Source organism: Montipora capricornis, chromosome 3, assembly GCF_036669925.1.
Source record: "Montipora capricornis isolate CH-2021 chromosome 3, ASM3666992v2, whole genome shotgun sequence".
NCBI lineage: Eukaryota > Metazoa > Cnidaria > Anthozoa > Scleractinia > Acroporidae > Montipora > Montipora capricornis.
In genome coordinates, this window is record NC_090885.1 from 19,951,826 (window position 1) to 19,974,325 (window position 22,500).

General features: G+C 39.1%; 4 protein-coding genes across 4 annotated transcripts in view; 2 read left to right on the top strand and 2 right to left on the bottom strand.

Annotated features, from left to right (window-relative positions):
- LOC138040857 (uncharacterized) overlaps nucleotides 1-642 on the bottom strand; it is a 2,259-nt gene extending 1,617 nt beyond the window's left edge. Inside the window, exon 1 of the mRNA XM_068886555.1 lies at nucleotides 1-642. This exon is cut by the window's left edge and continues 1,385 nt beyond it. Within this exon, the coding sequence (XP_068742656.1) occupies nucleotides 1-597 (597 nt within the window). The 5' untranslated portion in view covers nucleotides 598-642.
- The window catches only part of LOC138040871 (toll-interacting protein B-like), a 12,540-nt gene extending 8,421 nt beyond the window's left edge, over nucleotides 1-4,119 (top strand). Inside the window, exons 3-6 of the mRNA XM_068886577.1 lie at nucleotides 2,315-2,448; nucleotides 2,652-2,700; nucleotides 2,905-3,057; nucleotides 3,232-4,119. Coding sequence (XP_068742678.1) covers nucleotides 2,315-2,448; nucleotides 2,652-2,700; nucleotides 2,905-3,057; nucleotides 3,232-3,546 — 651 coding nt within the window. The 3' untranslated portion in view covers nucleotides 3,547-4,119. The remainder of the gene's footprint in view (nucleotides 1-2,314; nucleotides 2,449-2,651; nucleotides 2,701-2,904; nucleotides 3,058-3,231) is intronic.
- Nucleotides 4,120-7,617: 3,498 nt separating this feature from the next.
- Nucleotides 7,618-13,824, top strand: LOC138040869 (dehydrogenase/reductase SDR family member 12-like). Its single transcript, XM_068886575.1, has 3 exons — nucleotides 7,618-8,262; nucleotides 10,098-10,262; nucleotides 12,729-13,824. Exons 1-3 carry the CDS (start codon nucleotides 7,734-7,736, stop codon nucleotides 12,989-12,991), a joined length of 957 nt encoding a protein of 318 aa, XP_068742676.1. The 5' UTR covers nucleotides 7,618-7,733; the 3' UTR covers nucleotides 12,992-13,824.
- Nucleotides 13,825-14,814: 990 nt separating this feature from the next.
- LOC138040848 (coatomer subunit alpha-like) overlaps nucleotides 14,815-22,500 on the bottom strand; it is a 32,508-nt gene continuing 24,822 nt past the window's right edge. The window contains exons 28-39 of the mRNA XM_068886542.1: nucleotides 22,458-22,500; nucleotides 20,937-21,049; nucleotides 20,464-20,538; nucleotides 20,296-20,364; nucleotides 19,302-19,438; nucleotides 19,117-19,189; nucleotides 18,415-18,606; nucleotides 18,086-18,118; nucleotides 17,904-17,987; nucleotides 17,567-17,644; nucleotides 17,311-17,423; nucleotides 14,815-15,463 (exon numbers count right to left, since the gene is read on the bottom strand). The exon at nucleotides 22,458-22,500 is cut by the window's right edge and continues 50 nt beyond it. Of these exons, the coding sequence (XP_068742643.1) occupies nucleotides 15,322-15,463; nucleotides 17,311-17,423; nucleotides 17,567-17,644; nucleotides 17,904-17,987; nucleotides 18,086-18,118; nucleotides 18,415-18,606; nucleotides 19,117-19,189; nucleotides 19,302-19,438; nucleotides 20,296-20,364; nucleotides 20,464-20,538; nucleotides 20,937-21,049; nucleotides 22,458-22,500 (1,152 nt within the window). The 3' untranslated portion in view covers nucleotides 14,815-15,321. The remainder of the gene's footprint in view (nucleotides 15,464-17,310; nucleotides 17,424-17,566; nucleotides 17,645-17,903; nucleotides 17,988-18,085; nucleotides 18,119-18,414; nucleotides 18,607-19,116; nucleotides 19,190-19,301; nucleotides 19,439-20,295; nucleotides 20,365-20,463; nucleotides 20,539-20,936; nucleotides 21,050-22,457) is intronic.

The following is a 22,500-nucleotide window of genomic DNA, read 5'->3' on the forward strand; positions in this document are numbered from 1 at the left end:
TGATAGTGTTTCAAGTTCCCCTTTCCATGCACGCACTTTCTCCTTACAATACATATCCTTGTATTCTTGTGATCCAATGACCGCTCCTAGATGACGTTGACCCTCAATAGTGATATTAACTTCATCACCGAATACTCTCGCTGCTTCTGCGGCAGCTTCCTCTGACTTTACTATAAGCCAACTCTTTGACCCATTCACAAGGTAACCGAACTTCTCTCCTTCCTGACTCAACAGCTTGTACCAATCGTAAAGCGATGTGATTACTCCACCGCCTGCCGAATCATCCGCGAGCCATGCTTGTTTAACCCCCGGGCAGTGTGCTCTCAAATAATAAATCATCATTGATGTGTTAACCGAGTACCAAGCCATAGCAAGGGGGTCGCCCTGTGTTGTCCCCTCCTGTGAGAGTATTTCACCTCCCCCACAGATGAAAAGTCTAGATGGGCTTCTGTAGGTGTTTATTATATAAAGCGCCATTTCCTTGCATAAAATCTGAATGTTGTGCAAAGCTACAGATCTGTTCATTTGGTTAAATGCATTACTTGCATCGATCAACAGTACTCCATCTGACCCCTCCTCATCGAAAATCTGGCTCATGGCGTGTATCGCGGCCTCTGCCCCTGCGCTGTGGCCTGCACAAACTTGTAGGGGCCCCGCGGTATCCTTGATATCCTCTTTAAGGAACACGGACACAGTTTTACCTATTATCCGTCTCAAAACCTCTCCGACACCGATTGGACGAATTCCCGGATCTTTGTCGAGCGGTATAAGCCTGCATGATGTATATGCCTCCAACAAAGACGGGTGGTACGACTTTGTGAGTAGTTGTCTTGTAAATATGGCTAGCTCTTCCCTTAACATTTTCCCTTCGTTCTTAAAATTCTTTGAGCATAAGATCCGTTTGTAAATTTCGGAATCCATTCCTGATGGTCCCGCGGAGCCTTTGGTTCTACTGGCTGACTTAAAAATCATTTCCTCATCTATGAGGTCAAACACACCTGGTGGGATAGAGTTGATCGGGCCATGTAACAGGCTCTCCTCTGCAATCTCAGCGGCTTCTGGATGTTTGTCTTTTAGCCCTTGCAGGACTGCAGGTGATAGATCGAGCAAACCTGATGAACTCTCATTCTCCAAGAGTTTTAAAGCTGCTGACAGTTTTCCTTGCATAACAAGCTTTGCGAAAACCTTAGAAAGATCTTCCACTGTTCTTGCCTTCTTCGAACTCTTAAACTTTCTCTGGATAAATCTCACTTCGCTGAGCAACTGGCTAAGATCTCCTTGCCTCCAGAGTGTTAAATGGCGCTTTAATGCTGCGCTATGCTCTTTACTTTTAGAAGTTGCGGAAGGCTTTTGCAGGATCAGGGTTGGAAGTACCATGAAGGCCTTTAAAGCGATTGAGTTCAGGTCGGAATTGACATTGAATTGCCTGATCCAAAAAGCCAGTTCTTCGACGAAACTCTTCCCGGCTCGGCCAGACGGTAGATTAAAGATGTTTCTCCTGTAGTGGACAATTTCATCATAGATAGCATTTATTGAATTGCAGAAGCTTTCGTGGCTGATATCGCCCCATTTTTTGTTCTTAATTTCAGAGGGAAACACCTCGTAGTCGGGCAGGTTTGGCTTTATTTTGTTTTGATCTGGTAATTCGCTGGATGGTCCCGTGGGGGGTTGTTGGTTGCAATCGCGTGACTGATCGATTAGTAGGCTATGCAAATTCGATTGCGCTGAATTAGCATTTTCAACTTGGCGAAGACTTTGATTTCTTTGTGAGCCATCTTGAATATTATTTCCTTCGAGTACCAACTCTCTCTTGGCCGGCTTGCTCTCAGACCTGCTGCAGCCATCGGTTGAATCGTTGCATCTAAAAGTATTATTGGCGCTTGCTTTCTCAAGTCTAGCGGCTTGCGTTGTTAAATTGTGGCTTTTAAAACCAAGGTGTGCGTAGCCTTTCGCCTCCCATAACTCAGTCATTACTTCAATGTAACCTTTCTTTCTTCCACCACTATTAAGAGGCGCATGGTTCGACGAAACCAGACTCTGTGCAGTTTTTTTACATTCGAGGAGGTCCTCATTCATTTGGTCTGTCCATTTCCTTCGAGCCATCATATTTTTTGGGGAGCTATTCCTTACACGTCCACCATGTCCACCATGTCCACCACCATAATAATAATAATAATAATAATTATTATTATTATTATTATAATTATAATAATTATAGTAATTAGGAAAAATGAAATCTGACAGTCTGAGTGGTGCAATGTCTTTGTAGAAAGTATTCTGAAGCTCATTCTTTCTTTCAATAACATTTTTACAGGCAAAGCTTGCCAAGAATTATGGTGTTACGCGCATGGATCCTTACTGCCGTATCAGAGTTGGAAACCATGTCTTTGAAAGTCCAACAGCTTATAATGGATCAAAGAACCCCCGCTGGAATAAGTTGATGTCGATGTATGTACCGGTATATCACATGTTAGAGATAATACTAAAATATGACAGCTAGTACAGTTGTTTGTCTAATGAAAGGTCTAGTAATTATATTTTGTTGGTGAAATAATGTTCTTCATCCTTTTTATCTTGAGAGAATGTCATTTATTTTTACTTGTAAAACATCCATAAAGATAATATTATCCTGATCTGTTGTTCTTTTCCAGACCAGTGCAAGAAGGTGTGAGTGAAATATATGTAGAGATTTTTGATGAGGTAAATTTCATTGGTGATTGTCAGCTTTTGTATGATAATTGGTAATAGTGCTGATAAAAATGAAGACAAAACATTTTTGGTCACTTACATTCTGTTGCATTCATTTTCTGGATATAACTAATTGTAGCTTTCGAAAAGATTCTGTCGTGAATGCTTGAAAGGCAGAGTCTGACTCACAGCTCATGCAAAAACTTTGCATTTCAGCGAGCTTTTTCCATGGATGAGCGTATTGCTTGGGGTCTTATTCAAATCAAGGAGGAAGTTTTTCAAGGAGAAACTGTTGACGATTGGTACTCTCTGAGTGGCAAGCAAGGAGATGACAAAGAGGGAATGATCAATTTGGTTTTAGCATACAGGGTAGGCAAAAATGTTTGTATTTGTATTTCATAGGTTTGTTATGGAATTGTGAGCCACATTTGATTTTTTTTTTATTATGCTTAGCTCGTGAATGCCTTGTCATTAAAATGTCTTCATGGTCGTTATATATTATAGCACAGTTTCTTTTGTTTCCTCCCTTCCCACTATATTTAGAAAGTACCAGCTCCACCACCCCCTGCCACTGTTGTGTATCCCAAAATGCCAGTTATGATGGTACCACAACCAGTTGTACCAGGAACTCAAATTATTTATCCTGGAGGTTATGGACCTTACCAGCCAGTTCCAACTGGACAACAGCAACCACCTCCACAGCAACAAATGAGACCCAATCAACGTCAACAAGACGTAGCAGGCTTAAAAGACATGTTTCCAAACATGGAAGAGAGTGTTATCCGATCTGTTCTCGAAGCCAGTGGTGGAGACGTCAATGCTGCTACCACTCATTTATTGAGTATGACAGACTCCTGAATAAAGCGTAATCTTGATGATGGTCGTAGAAGAGTGATTTGTGACCTTATCCAGCTGAATGATAAAATTTGTGTTATCCATCTTAATGTTTTCCTCTACTCTTAAAAAAAACAACCCCGCTTGTTAATATTTTCCACTCTTGCAAATTTTAGTGGCGGAAGTGGCTAAATAGGCAAATATTGGTTTGGAAGACAAGTGTAGGATAAAATAACTATTGTTAAATGCACTGTAGAGCAATATCATGAGAGGTGACCCAGTAGCCAAAAGAGTTGTTCAAATAATGGTTGATTCTTCATTTTTCAAACCTCAAATCAAGGAGGGTTGTTGTAACATAAAGGCTGGTTTGAGGATTTCCCCTCACAGTGCTGAGTTGTATTCATGATAATTTTGTCGTCCCCAAATGTATTGACAGTATACTGTTACAAACTATTATTTGTCATAATTGTTAAAGAAAGAGCTTGAATAGTGGATTTACAATGACATTGAATCCTTACTAAGCTATAATCTGATTGTAGAGTTTTAGAATTGTACTGTATCAGGAGTTTAAATAAACAACTTCCTTCAATCCATAAAGTGCCAAGCATAAACTTTGAGGTATGTTTTAAACTTAATGTTGCCTTTTTTATTTTGCAAGAATATCTCGGAGATGTCTGAGCCCCATTGTCTATAGGTGAAAGATCTTCACAGTAATGTTATGGAAGCATCTCATGATGTTGCAAAGGTGTCTGATAATACCCTGGGTGTGAGGGGTTTCTTATGGTTTAGAAAGCTGCGATCACTAGAAGGTGAAAAAAAAATTAACCTCAGGCACTCAGGGTAGTCTCTTACGGATACAAAATGAATTGCCCATTGAACAGCTCCCAGGGCGGTGTGTTGTGCAATTTCGCAGTCATAGCTTCGTTACCCGTTCAAGCCTGGAAATTTCTCATGCTTGTTGCAACTGCATGAGATGCCAACTCCCGGGGGGGGGGGGGGGGGTACTCGATGTATCCCTGGTTGGGGAGGTGCGGCGCGGCCCTCATACCCTGACCCTGTTTAAGACAAATATCGTTGATTTTCCTACCCATTTTAAGACAGAATTCCGATTTTTGATAACCTGTTTAAGACATTTAACCCAGTTTAAGACAACAATTGATAAATTGATACCCTGATTAAGACAAAAAATGCTAAATTCGATACCCTGTTCAAGACAAAAATCCCGAAAACCATACCCTGGCTGGCCGCACGTCCCCATTAAGCCCTTATAAGGGAGTACCCCCCCCCCCCCCCCGGGTGCCAGCTGCAGTGAAATTGGGCATACAAAATTGTTTCTCTCCGCACTTTCAACATACGGCTTTCATAAATTCTGTATTCAAATCCATTTCAACCAGCAAACAAAACAACTTTTTGTTTAATATGTCTGGTCGTGGAATAAAGCCAAGCCGAAATGAATTTAAGTCAAGCAAGTCTCCTTGATCTTAACTTTCGTCTGGACGTTTGCCAGCTGTTGCAAACCTTGTGGTATTAGAGATGTTGCGCGCAGCCTGAGGTCGGCTGTGGACAAAAATTAATTTCGGCAAAATGTGTACAATTTTAGTCGCGTCGTAGACTAAACCGCCGTCTATAAATATACTACTATACGGACTATATAAAAAAAACACTTTATTTCACGTTTCCATTACATGGTTTGTAAAACTTATTAAATAATTAGCTACTTAGCACATAGAATATTCAATTACAATTTAAACTAAATATTATTACATAGAAGGAAATGCCTAGCAGCTAGATAACCGTAAGGTTTTCGAGCTACAATCTTGGACAAAAAGGGTTAAGAATATTAAAAACAGGGGTTATTTTGCGCACTACGTCCTCAATATCGCACCTTATTAGCGATCCCCCTCCCCCCTACAACCAATGTTGATAAGCCCAGGTTCGACATGCTTTGTTTCGTCTAGCAACAGGGGGGGTGGGGGCAAAAAGAGAGCTTATTTTTCATACACGTGATCGGAGTTTAGTCCAAAAGCAGAGTTTTCTCAAAAATTTTGTCCAAGATTGTAGCTAGTATCTACAATCAAAGTCATAAGTCGTTGGAACACCCCGGCACCCCCTTTCCCCCGTACAATGTTGGATAGCGCAATGCACCCAAGCTAACTGTTCAGACGTTTTAGTTTCTAAAGAACATCGAAAGGTGGGAGAGGGAGGGATGCTCAATTAATTCCGTCAGTGTACCAACAATGTGTCACTGATTGTCTCTTCGCGATAAGGTGTAAACTTCGTGTCATGAAACATTGCAGTCAGTGCAATCAGGAAAGTAGGCGCAGAGTTAGCCGTAATAATATTTTTTAACGTTTTTCGCTGGTCTGCTCAAGCGCTTCCATGGCAAGATATATTGCTATCGTTGGAGGGACAGCCAGTTCACTTTTCAGCGCCCAAGACACACTATGCGCAAGACATACCGCAACATGACAAAATTAATTTAAGGTTATACGATATTCAATCATAAGTCATTGGAACACCCACCCCCCTTTCAGCCCTTGCAATCTTGGATAGCGCATTGCTTTAATATTCAATACTTTAATAAGAATACTCCTAAAACAGTATACACTATACTAGGAGATAAAATAAATAAGTAAATAAGTAAATTAGTAATAAATATATAATAATTATATATATATATATATATAAAGAAAATTATATACATTTCAAAATCTACATTTAAAATTGCTTACTGTACAGTATTTATCTACACGAGAATTAATATTATAGTAGCCTGATCATGGAATTTATGGTGGACATTATACTATTAGTAAAAGGAATAATATCCGTAAGTACAGGTAATTTATTCCAGGCTACTATTGAACTTGGGTAAAACGAATATTTATAAACATTACAGCTGGTCTGAATGTGTCGAAAAGGAAATGCATTGCGGGCTCGAGAAGCCCTTGTTAATGGACGAACTTCAGATGGAAGGGAGATACCAACCAAACCTTTCTGGATTTTGTAAAACATAGATAATTGGTCCGAAAGTCTACGTTGTTCAAGAGTGTCCCAACCAAGCTGTTTTAACATGGGAGTGACATGAGTATAATTTGAGTAATCTCTAAAAACAAACCTTGCTGCTCTGTGCTGAACTCGTTCGAGTTGGTGAATATTACGTTTAGTATATGGGTTCCACACTGAGCAAGCATACTCTAATTGAGGACGCACAAGGGTAGTTGCACCCAAAGTAACTGTTCAGTGCGTTTTAGTTTCTAAACAACATTGAGGTGGGAGAGGGAGGGATGCGCGATTAATTCCGTCAGTGTACCAACAATGCGTCACTGATTGTAGTAGGTTTTTGACCTACTGTAGCTTTCGAGTTTCATGTCCAGCTGCGCTCAGGCTAGCACAATTTCGGGTTCGTTTTCGAGTCTCAGGGTCTTAGGGGTCTTTGTTGAATTTTCGTCTCGAAATATACAAAGTGCATTGTTTTTTCCACGTGATTGAAGTGCGCATTTGCTGAGTCATTTGGGAGCTTTAGCAACGACAACGGCGACGGCAACGAGAACGTCATCTCAAAATATAAATTTGCGTTATTTTAATCGCTTCGTGACTATTTCAACGTTTTTAATATGACAAGGGTGTGGTAATTCCTCAAAGATGACACTAGTCGGAACGGCACTCCATTTTAGGAGAGAAAATGAAAATTTATCCTCAAGTGCTGACGTTCTTCATAAAACCAAAAACTTGGCTATTTCACTTTGTAGATTATCATACGACTGCAAAGAAATTGAAAAAATAGAAAAAAGCACGTGCAGGGCGTGAAAAGATAATTTTATTACCCACTAAATAAGAAAATTCGTGACGTTCTCATTGCCGTCGCCGTTGTCGTTGCATAAGCTCCCTATTATGTTACGTTTTGTTGTTGCACTCGTGACAAATTTGAAAGAGAGTGACTGGAAAGGCTGAACGTGTATTATTATTATTATTATTATTAGCAGCCATTAACATATTTTCGGGCAACATGGGTAACGTCCTGAGGCTCCAAAAAAAGATGCGAATTTGACGATATTTACAAACTAAAGTAACGCAAATTGTCACGCTCAGGTAACCAGGCCACTCGTTATCCTGATAAAAACAACTGCACGCGCGGACAACCTTTTATAGACTGCAGTAAGTTTCAGTTGTTATGTCATTGTCCTGAAGATTTTTACCAAAGGGTCACTGAGATGACGTTTTATAGGAATTTAGTGTGGTTCGGAAAAGGATTTAAAGAATACACGAAAAGCGGCTTCCTTGCTGCTGAAAAATCCTTCGACCCGAAAGCTCTTGATGTTGATGTTTCTTCTCGTTCGTTCATGATCACCGGAGCAAACAGCGGTATTGGAAAAGATGCAGCCATGTATTTGGCAAAAAAGGGAGCAACATTACATATGGTATGTCGCAATGAAACGCGAGGCGAGGAGGCAAGGAAAGAAGTCTCAGATGCAACTGGGAATGACAAGGTTAAACTCCACATACTGGACATGTCACAGCCCAGAAAAGTCTGGGAATTCGTAGAAAAGTTCTCATCGTCCGGTGAACCTCTCAGTGTGTTGATAAACAACGCTGGCTGCATGGTTAATACAAGGGAAGTAGATGAGAATGGAGTGGAGAAAAACTTCGCAACCAACACCTTGGGAACGTACATCTTGACAAGTGGACTGATCCCACTACTCCTCAAGCAAGAATCGCCACGAGTTATCACTGTTTCATCAGGTTCGCCAGATTATTTTATATAATTATTGCGTAGAGATACTGTAATTTTTTGCGTTCGCAAGGAGAAAAGTTCATGGGCTGGAATCTCGTTCGTTTCAGAATTCGATTACGTAATCCTTATAACGAACCGAAGAGACAACAGTACAACAGCCTTAATTGTCCACCGTCGTGGCGATGTTTAGGTGGGGTGAAAAGCCTGGGGGGGGGGGGGGAGGACTCCCATATGGAACAGACCCCATATGGAACAGACGGGGATGCTCGTCGGAAATTTTGAATTTAACCCCTAAAGGAGACCATATGGGCGTGGCCAGGAGCTGATCAAGAGAAGCCTCTATCTCCTCTAATTCCTTGAGTCAACCCTTTCCCGAGTAAATTTATTTTTAGGAACAGGTTTTTCCCGCGAAAAGTATCATAATTCCCTTGACGCTGAGATAGCTCTGTTTTGATTGGCTTTTATAACAGTGGGCGTGCTGAATGTCCCAAGGGAGATTGGCTTTTACAACAGTGAGCGTGCTGAATCTCCCAAGGGAGGTGTTTTATAAATAAATCTACTCGGGAAAGGGTTGACTCTGAGGCCAAGTATGGGAGATAGAGGCTCCTCTTAATGAGCTCCTGGCGTGGCTCAAGCTTTTTGTGACCCCAAAAGGAGACCAATCTGGGCGTGGGTTAAGCAAATTTTGACTCCTAAAAGAGACCGCTCAAAACACACACAAATACGACATGCAATGAGTTTTAATGATATAAAGACATAATCATTGAATGCTTTTATCTAAAAGTAGTTTTTAAAAGCAAAATTTGACTTCTGTTTCTCTTCATGTAATTCTGTGTTTCTTCGTGGAGACCTTGGCGGCTTAAAATATTGGCGCTTTGCCCGGAATGCCCTAAGCGAGACCAAAATCCAAAATTTACATCCCTAAGTGAGACATGACAAATGCGGCATGAGTTCTGTGAATTGGACACAATTGGCAATCGTTTGTCCCAGGGCTGACAAGAGATAAGAGGCATGGGTCTTATCCTTGAGATGACATCATATTAAAAAATGTAACAAAATTAATAGATTTTATGTTGCGTCTGTTCAGTGATAGATCACAGATGATGTAAAAATGTGTTAAGAACAAAGAAGTGGCACACGAGGTCATAGCTGAGTGTGTCATTCATTGATGGTCTTAGTACCACATTTTAACATTATCTCTTATCTAGTATTGAACAGAAGCAGTCAATAACATGAAATCTATTTGTTTTAGTAAACAACAAAAAGTTTTGATGATGATGATGATGTTATGTACCGATCAAATCAAAACTTCAACATTCCCCCGGGCAAACCCCAGGCATTTGACTATCCTCTGTTCCTGGGGTGGGGAATTTGACCTTTGCCTGCATGGGGTGGGGAAAATTGAACCAGAAGAGTCAGATTTCAAATGATTTTTTTTTTTTGGACGCCAAAGTCGCTAGGGGCGGGAATTTGAACAATCCAATCTTCCAAAAGTTCAAATGCCCGGTGAAACTGGTTCGGGTTAAAGTTTCGAGTTGATCGGTGCATTAGCTATGGGACTGTCCTCTAATGGATCATAGGTGAGAACCAATCACAATGCATGCATTATTGAGCTTATGGGCCCATGCTGCACCGTAGCTCAGCCGTGGGACAAACAACCTATGGTGTTTGTTAAATTTTATGGAGTGCTTTATTGGAATTTGAAAGTGAAAACAGCAGAATAGTTGTGGGAAGAATATTTTGGTTAGGGGCACTTTGAGGGGAGTATGTGTACCCCTCAAAGTGTAATTACAGTAAAATAATGTACCTTTTTTTCACCCACATTTACACTTGAAATTGACAGGAGGCATGCTAGTGATGAAGCTTGATGTAAAAGATTTGCAGTTTGAAAAGATGAACCCATTTGATGGTACAATGGCATATGCCCAGAACAAACGACAGCAAGTTATTATGACTGAAAAGTGGGCAGAAAAGCACCATGAAATATTCTTTTCGTCTATGCACCCTGGTAAGTCTATTTGTTTTGCTTTTTGTTCACGTGCAGACTAAATAAAAATTATTATTCAGATTTTGATAGAGTGTTTGTTTGACACCTGACTGTCAAAATCTTGAGCTTTGAATTTTACACAAAGGCTGTTTTCTTTGAGTGCAAGTTTTGGATTTCACGGCCCGCCATTACTCGTGTTTGAGAGTGAGCGATTGGACCTCAGAGGGTTGGATCCAGGGAAGTGACGTCAAAGACTCACTAGCTTAAAATTGCAGCGTGTAAACGCAGGTTATCAATAATACATGCTGGCATATTAATATAGGCGCATGTGCACGCATTGCTTTGTTGAACTAGTGTGTCTTTGATGTCATTTATCCTTGACCCAGCTCTCGAGAGATTTTAAAGTTAGTAATGGCTGACCATTAATTAGGAAAATTTCAGTCAAAATAAACAGGTGTCTTTTATAAAAGTGGAGGCTTAAAACTTCAGTCTCTTAGGGTGCGTTCCTAGGGGATGATACGAAAAAGGATCACTGACCCAAGATCACTGGAATCGTGGTGCATAAAAGGAACCGAAAAATCCTTTCCCGGGGGTGGATTTATCGGTTCTTTTGATGCACTTTTATTTTTTTATCCTTTTTTGGATCATCCCAAAGGAACGCACCCTACTGTTCAGTTAACATACCGGTAGTTTTGAAGTACTAAGAAAAAGGTCATAGTTACTGTAGCACTTTAAGGCCATCTATCATCTTTCATGGTGAGCGTTGGCTGAGCACATGTGACGTTTTAACCTGGATGGATAAAGATGTCACAAAGCAATAACAGCTGGCCTAATTCCACCTCCTGAAAAAATTCAACCCAATCACAACAGTTTAAAGAACTTTTTTGGCTTATAGACCAAATCACTTGCTGGTTTTCTCAAGGAGCGATGTATCTTGTTCTAAGCAATAATCCTTTGATTGATTGTCATCCTCTCCACAGTTGGTTGTGGGCAATAGAAAAAAGCTTTAGTCAACCGTGAATTTATGTGGTGGTTTGTACTGAAACTTTAGAATTATAGTGAGTGTTAACACTGCATCAAAATTGTACTTTAATAATTAAGGTGGCTGGAGCCAGTTTTCACTACTTCTATGGGGCCTTCTTATAAGAGGAGTTGTCACTTCAACACTGTATCAAGTAACAGCACAGGTGCATAGTGTAGTTTTTCTGTTCAGGTATGCGCAGGAAGGCATAGTGAAATGAGTGCCACAGGGGCAAGCCTGTAGGGGGATGGGGGTATGCTCACCCCCAAAATTTTTATTTTTAGGGCCTCGTAAATGCCATTTCCCATGTTTTCCAGGGAGAAGTTTCATAATTCAAAGCATGAAAAGAATTGTTGTTTATTTGTTCATTTGTCAACCTTCTGTTGGTTCTGCTTCACTGTCCTTATTAATCACACTCTGGTTGAAGAAGTTGCTTACTGATCTCTGGGCCATTTAATTAATTTACCATTCAAATGTCCACTGAAACAAGCACATTGAACTCTGTAAGTTCTGACCTGAAATGACTGTGTTTCACATTGCCGTCAAATCAGTTCAAATACTTTTGCAAACCTCTCAGAAAAAGGAAGAAGATGACTTCAAGGGTCAAAAGGTCAAGTCTTTGTATTGCAATTGGTGTATTTCGATCCATTTTGTTTTTGCTTTTTCATTTTGTTACTGTGGTTGTGATGATTGGGCTTTGAATCTCGTACTAAAATGAATAGTGCAATATCCCCAATTTTTTTTTTGTAAAATAGCAGCAATACAGTAAGAGAAACTCTTGCATGTGTCAAAGTCGCTTTTTGCCCAAAAATCCATAAACTAATAAATACATCAATAAAATGTATAATTTTTAGATTTTCGAGGTACACTACGCCCCTGCAGCAATGTTATGGTACCATATGAAACACCAATTATTGCTTAAACTATTGTTACATAACACGTTACCATGGCAACACAAAGGCTTCCCTAAAGCGCCCTATATTTCATCTTTTACTTGCTAACTCAAATAAACTCGGTGACCCCCATTTTTATTGTAGAATAGTAATTAGCAATCTGAAATTTAACTATCAGAAATAATTGGTTTCATTTGGTGCCATAACATTTTGGTTACGTGATACAGTATAGTAGTTAAAACCCTTCTGATAATCTCTTGAAGGTCTCTTAAAGGCTGTGAAACTGGTTCCAGCCACCTTGAGGGGTAGGACAGACCTGACTCCCATGTGAAAATGCTTGTATGCTCCTTGTCACGTTTAAGAGGAGTGCACTCACAAAAAATGATTTGGAATGATTCTCTTTCTTCAACTGTGGAACTGGCATTTTGATGCTTGAAGAATATAAAATAATAATAATAGCTAAGCCTATGATTGTTATTATCATTGCACCTAGATTTGGTTTCTTATTTAAATGGGGACATTGAATGGATGTTTGAGTGGATGTTAAAACTAGTTTTTGGTAATTTCCAACAGGTTGGGCTGACACTCCAGCTGTGCGGTCATCAATGCCTGGTTTTTACCAAAAAATGAAGGATCGCCTGCGTACATCAGAGCAGGGTGCAGACACAATCATATGGCTCGCTGTTTCTGATGTGAGCAAGGAGAGAAGCGGTTCCTTTTATCAAGACAGAAAAGCAGTGGCAACACATTTACCACTTGCATGGTCTCAAGCATCCAGTAACGATAAAGAAACACTTATGTCTAATCTTGAAGAAATGGCAGCAAAGTTTAAATAGGTTATTGGACAGTCAGACAAAATCTTCAGGGGTTGTTAATTTGCCATGCAGCCCAGATAATTGAATGCAAGTAAAGGTTATGTTGATTGCATTATAGTTGATTCAAAATAATCATAACACAAATTACCAGAAATGGCAATCAGATGAGATCAACCCCACTTGTACAATTGGCGACTGGTTTATTTACCTTGGTTCTGGTCACATTAGGGAGGTAAAAGGAGTATTAATTCAAGGTTCTATTGTTCAGTGTTCCCCTAGGGAGTTGACACTAGAGTACTGTCAACACTAGAGTTACACTGTGTTTTGCTCAAGTGTGACCACAATCATTTCGTATTCTCACTAATATTGCGAGCCTCAATTTGGTTTGTATTTTCTTAAATTTTGCCCATTGTAGCAAGAGTAGAGGACCGTTCTGTAAGTTATAGGCCAAGTTTTTTTCCATTTATTTATGACCCAAGCTATGGGCCATAAATCAATGGCAAAAACAGGGATCTGTAATTTTCAGTACAGACTGATGAAAGATATTTATTATATCTCTGAGGTAATCAGGTGTGCGGGAAAGGAAATTAGTTGAGTCAAGCGGAAGGTTCAACTGCCGCAAAGATTGCCACGTCACAATCAGAAAAATGAATAAAATAATCTTAACTTTTTGAAATAGCTGCTTGCAAGATTCCAACAGTGTTAACGACAGAAGAAACACATTTGAGAATGTTTAATCAAGATTTCAAATTATTTTAGCAGGCCGTACTGTAGAATACAACCTGCTATTTTAGCCAATCACAGTGCACATACTGAGAAATATAATAAAATGGCTCATAAGCATTCAGACAAAATACTATTTCATTTGGCCACCATTGTGAAAACGGTCCAAAGACAATAATATTTCTTGTGATATTATTTTGTCAACTTACAGTAACAAGCAAACTTGATAAACCTTCCCATGGGAACTCCCTTTAGCTTTTGAATCATCAAATTTACAGAGTTAATGCATTGAGGCGATGTTAAGACCTATATTCCCATGAAAGTCTACAGTTTGATTGATTGTCACTGATGGTCTCTCGCAACCACATCTTGGTAAATTACCCCAAGTCAGGTTTTACATCCAAAATCACATTGTACTTCATCAACCTTTGGAATGAGCGACAATTCTGAAGCCAAAAGCATCATAACTCCACATGCATATGGAAGCAGTGATTAGGTAGTCCCTGGTCTTGACAGTTGTTGCTACATTCTGTCGTTACGTTAATTGTTTCATTGGCCATGAAAATCCCCTATGGGGACTGGTCAATTAAAATATGTATGACTGTATAACACTAAACTCACAGCTTCTGGGATATTAGACATAGAGGTCGGAATTGCTAAATAAGCATGCATTATCAGAAGGTTGATCAGCCATTAAGGACCACAGTCTCACTCTGTTTCTTTAGTCCACAATGGCTGCAATATTGTGTAGGTTTCACTCACAAAAATACCCAGAAATACCACCTGTTCATTAATGACAATGAAATTAACTTCAAAGAAAATCTTTAACAAATGGGAAGCCATTAGAAACCCACTGAGTTAATGCCCTGATGGATGAAAGGTTTACTTAGATTGACTATTGGTGATTCTTTAAGTAGGATTGTGACTTCAAAATAATGATTAAGCCAGGTCTGCCTGTGTCAGCTAGAGGGAGTGTCATGCAACCAAGGAAAAAAAAAACACACCACACACCCTCGACCTATCTGTTACAGGGTGAGAAATAATGGGATTTTAAGCTTCCTTGCCACCTTGACATTTTCTCATGTCCCCTTTTCGCTGCTAGAAATTATAGCACTTCACAATACACAACAGCATAAAAGTTTATTTTGGTTCTTTGATGTAGCATGTTAGTGACAACAATACTTATAAAATTCATTTACTAACTACATTATTTCAGTGATAAAGACTGACATAAAAAGAAATTAATTTGAGTTTATAGGAAACACATACAAAGGGGACCACAAAAACGACCATCATGATACTATGGCCAGGGAGGAGGGTGAAAGAATGATGACAGTAAAGCCATAATTTAATGAAGCCCACTTCCTTGATCTAATTGATTTTATTAACATTTTCCTGCTACTTTCTATCATAATTCTTATCTGCTTCCCAATGGATGATGAAGTGAATAACAAAACAACATTAGTCAGTCTTTTAAAGAGGATTCACTCCTTGTTATACATACTCCCTGAGAAGAACAGCGGTTTGCTTGAGAGGTTACCATTACACTCTTTTCAGTTCAAATTTTGAGTTAAGGGTAACACTGCCGCATTCCATTAACTGGTAATAATTATGGACACTGATGTGCTTTATCTGAACTGCAATGGACTAACTCTGAGACCCATGGCCTCCTTGCCAACTTCTGCAACCTTGCAAACATTACAAACTGCTCCTTTGTATTCTGGACAATATGAAGCTTGACAGAGGGGGCATTTCTCCTGAGGTTTCCCCCTGTAAAAAGAGAAGAACAAAACACCTTTTTAAACTACTGCTTGTAAGTACTACTTACATAAATACTCTTACTACTACAATCGTCTTCCGAAGCTTCACGGGAAATTGAAAAAGGAAAGCAGCAACTCTTTCTGAAGATACACTGAGACACTGACTGTAGTTAAATATACCCTAAGACAACAAAACCTGAACTGGCCTGACACATCTTGTGTTATGAAAAAAAGGACAAAGATTTCACTGTTTGTTTTGACAGACATGGTTTGAGTTACATGTACGTATAGGCAGCCTTCTCAAAACCGGCCAGTCAACGGCTCAATGAGCCGCCTCCTCAGAAAGCTTTATTGTCTCCTTCCAGTCAGAAAATGTCGGACAACACATTTTTAGCTCGAACGTGAAGTCACTGGAGATATTATAAAAGCTTGAAAAAAGTTTGTTTCACGTACAAATTGGGCGGCCGCAATATTTTTTGGCGTCGCGCACATGAAATGTTTATTTAACTAACATTCCAGTATTTATTGTCAGACTCCAAGCAAGTGTCAATTCCATATGTGAAATTTCATCACTTAAAATCCCCCAGATTGCACTAAATTGCATCTGTGAGTGTCTAAATTTAAAAAATTCCCAAGGGGAGCATGCCCCCAGACCCCCCTAGAAGCTTGCGTCCTTTGGGCACTTGCTTGGCCTGGGGTGCCTATACCACCAAACCGTATCCGCCTTCCTTTTGACCTGCTCCCGAAAAATATTTTGAGAAGGCTGCGTATAGGTAATCACATGAGGCCGAGTACTATTACGGATTAATTGCACAAGTGTTTTGGAAAATTTCCAAAACACAACTGCAATTACTCCTTAATAGTACGAGGACTCATGCGATTACTTGTTTATTAATAAAGGGCAAAATTTATACGTTGCTATGCAACGGATTAACCAATCATTGACAGGTAACCAAGCCCTCTCTTGATTACCAAAAATGCCCTCGATTAAGAAAAAATGCCCTCTGTCTCAGCCAATCAGCGCTCAGTAATTTTGCCCTCTATTGATAAGGAGCGTAACAAATTATATGCTATATCTAGAGGGACAGAGAATGGCCTGAAGGGAAATGAAAAGTGCGTTGAATTCGTGGGACGTTTGAGTTAACGTAAAGACTCATGTACAAGCCGCACCTTTTTGCTTAAGTTTTGGGACAAAAATCGCGGGTGCGGCTTATACACAAGACCATTACTTTCAGAGGAAGTAAACTGGCTTGTAGGGGTCAAAAATTGAACTGAAACTCTTCAGTAACTAAAGATTGAACATAATGAAACCTGTTGTTAATCACTGCTTTCGGTAGAAGTGGTGGCTCCTAAGGGAGCCGTTTGTTTGCATCTTCAGGTTCTAAACCCGAATCTTGCTCACAAGTAGTTCTTTCAAGCCTTTCATTTACACTTTTTCTGAGCAGTTAAACTCTAAAGCCCCAGCTATACGTTCAAACATTGTTGTAAAACAGTTGTTGGATTTTTATCCAAAATCATGCTTGAAAGTTTTGGGTGCGGCTTATACACGAGTGCGGCTTATACACGAGTCTTTACGCTATCAAGGGTAAAATTGCAACAAATGTATGACTAAAATCCAGTGGAAATCGATTTTGGTTCAAGTTAGCATGAGGTTCGAGTTATCAGGAATCAACAGTATTTGTGTACTTTTCTATGTACCATTTAGGCTTTAACCTGCAGAGATATAATTCATTTTTGTATCAAGCACCAGTACATGTAAAGTTTTGTAATACATGGTTTTATCACATCCATTTATGGAAGTTATGGCTTTTGAGAAAAAACAGGAACAGTATTGTTATTTGTAATCTGACATCATACCTGTACAGAGGCTTATAAGATACTCCACAGATAGTGAAAGGGTTGTGTTCATCGTACTGAAGGTTATGAGCATCAGTTGGATTCTTGTCACAAGCTTGCAGGATTTTGCGAATCTATCAATAAACAAACAACCTAGGCAGTTAATTTATGACCCCCTGATCAAAGATAGATAAAAAGGACTGTGGTACAAAAAGAAGCTGTGCAGCAGGGTGTAACAAATGGACTTAATTTGATCACAATCACATCATTCACAAACCTGAGTTGCAACATCTGGGCGTGGTCCAAGTTCCAACAAACGGCGGGCAAAGGAAGCAGCTGTCTTGAAGTTTTTCAGCTGTGATAAAAAATTTTAATGGTCAAGTTGAAAAGAATGACTCCAACATAATTATTAGGTTGCCCATTTGACTGGTAACTGCATGAAGGAGCAAGTCAATCATTACAAAATAATGTGACATTATAATTTAATGAAGTAATTTGAAGAAAGCAGCAAGATGACGTGATATCCTTTCATTTCAATCATTCCAGTATCATTTAGTTGCTTAAAACATTTGCCTGAGGGATAAGGGGTACATAAGGTCTTTGAAAGTCATTACCTTGAAAAAAAGGTTAACTGCAGTCCTCAAAGTCAGAATTTGATGGACTGGCTGGAGATTACAGTGGGTAAAATAGGCAGCCATCTGCAATACAAACAAGCACACACTATCAGATTTAAAAAATAAACAATTATTACCCCCAAACATCTTTGTAGATACAAACGTCTGTAGTGGGAACTTACCTCACATATTCTCTTTTGCTCTTCAAGGGTAGACTATGGGAAAAAAACACCTTTTGTAAGAACATGGATAACAACAGCTTAAAACATGTTACTTTACCTTTGGTAGTAAGGATACCCTACATAAAATACAGGATGTTCATTGAGCATAGAGGACTGGACATAAATTTATTGTCCAACTACTATAATGAGAATTATGGTCGAAAAAGAGCTTTGTTCTTTGACACAATTCTCCAATTACATGTACTTCAAACTATTTATATTTCCAACTTCAGTTCTTCATGAAACCCTGTTTACAACTACCATTACCTGGTGTGAAGTGATTTATGTACCTTAGGAAGTTCTTTTCTCTTAATTTCCATCTGGAGTCCAACGATGTATTCTCGGCAAATTCCAAGCAGCTGCTGAGCCTCGCTGATCTCCTGTTTACTGTCCACAACCAAGAGTGTCACATTCAACAAAACTGAATGCAGTTTTTGCACTGCTTCTTGAAACTTGCCTCCAGTTGTCAACTGATAAGCAACCTTTAGAAACCAAAGTAGAGAGTTGAATCCCTCTTTTAGCTAAAAAAGCATTTCTGATGGTTTGCTTTTTGTTATACTGTATCATACACTGGAAGCCACAGGTAGTTTTTCCCTCACAGTTTGAAAGCAAGGTTTTATGGATATATGTACATACATGTATACATTTGTAGAATTATTCATTTCGCTTTTGACAACAAAAGTTGTAAATCAATTGCTAGGCGTAAATTGCCTCAATGATAGCCTGTGACAAAGATTACCATGTACTGACAGTATTGACCAGCAATAGCACAGACAAACAGCACAAAGTATTATTTTGTTTCATCATATTATTTGTGATATGACATTACTATCGCATTTGAGAAATGAATTTATTTTAAATCATGAAAATGATAGAGTTGTAACAATCTCAAACCTAAAAAGCAAAACATAGTGCCATTTACTTTAACTCTGAAGAGGTACACTTGTTTTCAAAAAAAGATATGCAAACCATATTTCAATCTCAAAACAAACCTGTAATCGCTGTACAAGTGTGTTAAGTTTCAAGCCTACAGCAGGAAGGCCACCTTTTGCTCCAGCATCCCTCCTAATCAAAGAAATTTAACAGAAGTAATTACTCACAACTGTTACATGAACGTTATAAAAGGAGATGGTGCTGCCTAAATTTCATAAATAGACATAAATAGATCAAAGCTCACCAGTTTCTGTGTGGATACCCTAACAAGGGAGGTAATCCGGGGGTGGCTGGAAGAGCTGTTTTTCCTCTTGCAAAGGCTAGCATAAACAATGGCTTGTAAGGTTCAAATACCACAACACCAACTTGGTCATGGAGAAGCTATTTAAAGAGAACAAAAGCAAATTTCATGTGTTAGAAAACTTCCTCATGTAATAGATTTATTACCACCATGATTCAATAGCCCTATACATTAACATGCTGTCTTGTGTTTTCCTTCCAGATATGAAGCCTTAAGGTAGCCTCGTGGAGAAGTAAATTGACAGGTGACAGGTCTATTTTGCACCCACTAAGCTTTCTCTCAACACCTAGATAATGAGACTAAGGGTTGACACTGGAAGAACCCCAGAGAATCTGTTGTATACAACGCTATGGAAATATCCCACCAGCATGGGCCAAACAAAACTACCAAGAATGCAAACCATTTATGGTATATATAATATTATATATTTCACCAAAGGTGAAAACTAATTTGATTATCTCATACAGGCATATCAGGGCATTATCATCTCTCACACCCCTACATCTAATGTGGTCTTCCCAATTCTCTTAAGAGCTTCAATGAATTCTGAGCAAAGCCCCTGAAAAGGCCTGCACAAAAGAACATGATGTAGAGCCAAATGCAGCATAGCTTGAAATATCTATTGACTCGGAGGATCAGCAACACATAACATCATCTTCTGTAGAACACTTGCAAGGATAGGAAGATGGTTTAGAATGCCAATACACATGTACAGTACAGATGTGATTTGCACACACATTGTTTTAACCCTTGCAATCCTAAGAAAGATACTTGTATATTAATTTTCAGTCTGTCTTAAGCCAGATGATTTCACTCGTCAATTGAGGCTGCTTCAAGTTCAGGGATGAACAGGTTAAAACTCATCTCGAAGCTGCATGCTATTATGATTGCAATGGCAATATTCTGGGAGGTAAATAAAGAAAATGTTTCAACTCACTCTCATGGCACTCTCAAAAGATCCTGCTAAGACATGGTCAACCGCAAGCTGCGAGTTGGTGCACCAAACCTACAAAAGCAGCCCACTATATTAGTGCAATAACAAAGAACAAAGACAAGCGTGCCTTTAAAAACAACCCTAGCCAACACATGGTTTTTGAAAGTGTACCTGAGATTGGCTAGTTCCTTTGACAGGTGGAACAAAGTAACCTTCATCTGATGTGCCAGCAGCAAGACCAACATCCTGAGGAAAGACAAATTCAATCCTTCATTCTACAAGGACAACAATTCCAAAACTTCAACGAAAGGATCAAAATAATGGCATGCACCATACAATCTGTTTCATAAAGTATCTGAAATTAATGACAATGGCATTATCATAATTTCTTTGCTGGGCTTTTGAGAGAAAATAATATTGATACACTACATTCATTATCCACCTCCCTGGGAAATGCTACACTCTGTTATATTAATGATGGCGTAAACATTGCACCCCATCTTGGCACATTGTATTTTGATAACAACTTCCACATTGTTATTTTGTGCCTGATCAACCATTTTTTATGTGCTTGCACATGTAGCTAAGATGTTGATATCACATTACTTTGAGCCTTAATCTGAATCCTATCAGACTGGACTTACCAAATCAGGGGGAAGGACAAGATCTTCATCACCAACATCCCAGCCACCACCCTCTTCATCTCCACCAAGGATGTCACCATCCACATCCAAGCCGTCATCACCAAATCCACCCTCTGAAATAAGAGCAAGGATGTACATAGCTGAACTTTTGTAAAGATGGTTACCGGTATGTGCACTTAACAGGCTGGTACTTAATTTGGGCCAAAGGCCCAGTTGGACACCCCTGGGGGGCATGCTCCCACGCACAATATGGAAATTTAGACTCTCAGCAATGCCTTTTTCTCAATTTTAGGAGGCAAATTCAGGGCCATTCGTGATGTTTTTGAGACAATTTCTTGTTGCCTTTTGTTGCTGGCTCCCGGCTATCACACGTATCTACACCCTTGTAGAGCATGCACTGTAAGAGCCTGTCGTCAGTCTACTAACCAGAAATGGTCTGTTTAATGAAATGCAATCACATGCACTTCTTACTTATCATAAATAATACCCCAATACAAATCCCAAGATAAAGCTACATGTGATTGAATTTAAGTTTTCATTTTGTAGTTCTGGTGAAAATTTGTTCAGACTGGTTCAATCAGAATTGTCAACAGTCCCTTTAAATGTCACTAAATCAGGTTTGCAAATAATGGAAACTGTTTCTATGAATTCAATCTTTCATTGTTCAAACCTAACAATAACAATAACGATAATAAATTATTCATTAATCACGTCATCATTTGGAATACTTTCTTTTTTGTTCTATTAATTTTTTTAAACTTGAAAATAATTTTATTTTATAATACCTAACAGATCATGCACAGCCCTTAACTAAGAAACAGAGTGCTTTGGGACCTTATTTTCTATTAATCTTTTTATTTTTATTTTAACCCATTAACATCCAAACCGGCCGAAACCGGCCAGACTTAGTATTTTACTCTGTCTAACACCAGACGATTTTACTCGTCAGTAGGGAACCCCTGGGAGTCGATTGGTTAACCTTATTATTTTTAATTAACTTCAATTACCTTGATACTATGAATATAATAATTTTATTAGTTGCTTGAGTGATGTGTTTTGTATTTTTTTGTGAGAGTTGTGAAACCACGGAACAGAACAAAAACAACAACAACTTTTAAGGATTCCAGGAGGCAAAACAGTTGGTTATTTACAAGTGCCGCCGAGAAGTTGAACAAGGGACAAAAAGGATCAAATTCAAGAAGTGATCAGAACAGATCTTGAACCTGGGATCTCTGGATCTCAAGGCAAGAACCCTGATCACTTGGCTGCACTGTCTCTTTCACCACCTGCTCTTTCTTGCAAATTTTTTTTTGAAGTACAAGCAGAAATTTAGGTTGTTGTTCTGTTGCACAAAAATATGTGACCTAGCACAGGAAAACCTATATGCTTAACGCTTATCAGTTGAACGAGCAAAAGGGTTGACCATCCAACATTCATCCATAAGCAAATTACGCCCAAAACTTTAGAAACAATGAGCAACCTGTTAATAATTATGTGTAAATAAAAAAATATAGGAGTTACCTTCATCAATGACAAGTGCAGTATCTTCTCCCCATGCATCAGC